Source organism: Cebus imitator, unplaced genomic scaffold, assembly GCF_001604975.1.
Source record: "Cebus imitator isolate Cc_AM_T3 unplaced genomic scaffold, Cebus_imitator-1.0 Scaffold835, whole genome shotgun sequence".
NCBI lineage: Eukaryota > Metazoa > Chordata > Mammalia > Primates > Cebidae > Cebus > Cebus imitator.
Window position 1 is genome coordinate 139567 of NW_016108150.1, and position 1706 is coordinate 141272.

Genomic DNA, 1706 nt, shown 5'->3' on the forward strand with positions numbered 1-1706 from the left:
GGGAATTGGGGGCCCCTTCCCCACTGCTCCCTTCTGCGAATCTGCTTTCAGTTTCCAGTGGTGTGGCCAGCCCACCCCACCCTCTGTTTCTTCTTTCTTCATGTCAGAAAGAGGCCAATTGTCTTATTTTTTTATGTTTTATTTTTATTTTTTGTTGCCGAGACTGGAGTGCAGTGTTTTGACTGTGGCTGATTGCAGCCTTGACCTCCCAGGCTCAGGTGATCCTCCCACCTCAGCCTCCTGAGTGCTGGGTCTAGAGGTGTGTGCCCCACTCCGCTGACTGTTGTATTTTCTTTTGGAGAGATGGGGTTTTGGTTTTTGTCCTCTTGCACGGGCTGGTCTCGAACTCTTGGCTCAAATGATCCACCCGCCTTGGCCTCCCAGAGTGCTGGGGTCACAGGTGTCAGCCATCATGCCGGCCAGGATGCCGTTTTTCTTTTTTCTTTTCTTTTCTCATCTTTTTTCTTTTCTTTCATTTTCCTTTTCTTTCTTTCTTTCTTTTTTTTTTTTATAAAGTAACCTGCTGTGAAAAGGATCCTGTTTTCTCTTGGGCTCAGCCATTCCCACACGCTGGCCATGCCCTGAGGACGGAGTCACAGCGGGACCGTGCCCTGTGGCCCCACATGCAGGCGTCAGGAGCCGCAGGAGAAGCCTCCCTGCTTGGCTGCCACGGCTTCGGGAAGCTCTCCTTGTATTTTGTGTGGTCTGTGGGTGGATCTGAAAAGCGCCACCTCCACTGCACCAGGACAGCCCGGACTCTCTCTCCCTTCTCCCCACTTTCTCCCTGTTTCCTTTTTTTTGGTCTTCACTGGGGCCTTTCCTTCATTTCTCTTTGCTGTCCCCTGCTTTCCTCTCTTCTCACTTTCATTACTGCACCCAAACACGTGCTGTTATCAGCACCTGCAGCAAAGCAGGGGCCGCACGCCCTGAGCCAGCCCCTCCGTCCTCCGAACCCGGGATTGAGCCATTTACAGTGTCTTCTCCCCAAGAGATGCATCTGAAGCCGTGACTAACAGTGCCTCTTCTTGGCAGTGTGAGGTCGTGAGCTCCCTGAAGGCCCTGCACAGGTTTGTCAGCAGCTCCCAGCTGACCGCAGACCTCGACGGCTCCTTTCCCTACCGCCACGGTGACTGGGTCTGCTTCCGTCAGGTAGGTTCAGACGCAGCTGCTGCAGGTGCCACAGCCCCCGGGGACTTTCTCATGCATGTTTCGGTTGCCGTCCGGGTGTCCACGTCGGCACAGCCACGCGTGGTGTGTCCGAGAACGCCCAACCCGGGTGGGGGGGCACTGCAGATTTCGGGCATCTGCACTCGTGGAAGCGACCTGACCCAGGTCGGTTTAAACACAGGAACTCACGGCTGCTTACTTGGGCATCTAACAGACTGTGTCCTTATCATCTCCTCCCTCTCAACTCACGGCAGAGGCTGGAACACTTCACCGCGAACTGCGAAGCGGCCATCGTGTTCCTGCAGAATTCCTTCTGCTCCCTGAACACCCACAGAATCCCAAGAACAGCCCAGGTAAGTCCGCAGACTTGCAGGTAAGTTCTCTTCATGTGACAGGTAGGTGGGGCACAAAGGTTTAGCCAAACTTGAAAATAAACCTTTGGGGCCGGGCGCGGTGGCTCAAGCCTGTAATCCCAGCACTTTGGGAGGCCGGGGCGGGTGGATCACGAGGTCAAGAGATCGAGACCATCCTGGTCAACA

The 1706-nt window shown here is 54.7% G+C and overlaps 1 protein-coding gene across 1 annotated transcript in view; it reads left to right on the forward strand.

Moving 5' to 3' along the window:
* The window catches only part of PLEKHG4B (pleckstrin homology and RhoGEF domain containing G4B), a 97865-nt gene that overhangs the window by 68694 nt on the left and 27465 nt on the right, over positions 1-1706 (forward strand). Inside the window, 2 exon segments of the mRNA XM_037735548.1 lie at positions 1033-1149; positions 1422-1520. Coding sequence (XP_037591476.1) covers positions 1033-1149; positions 1422-1520 — 216 coding nt within the window.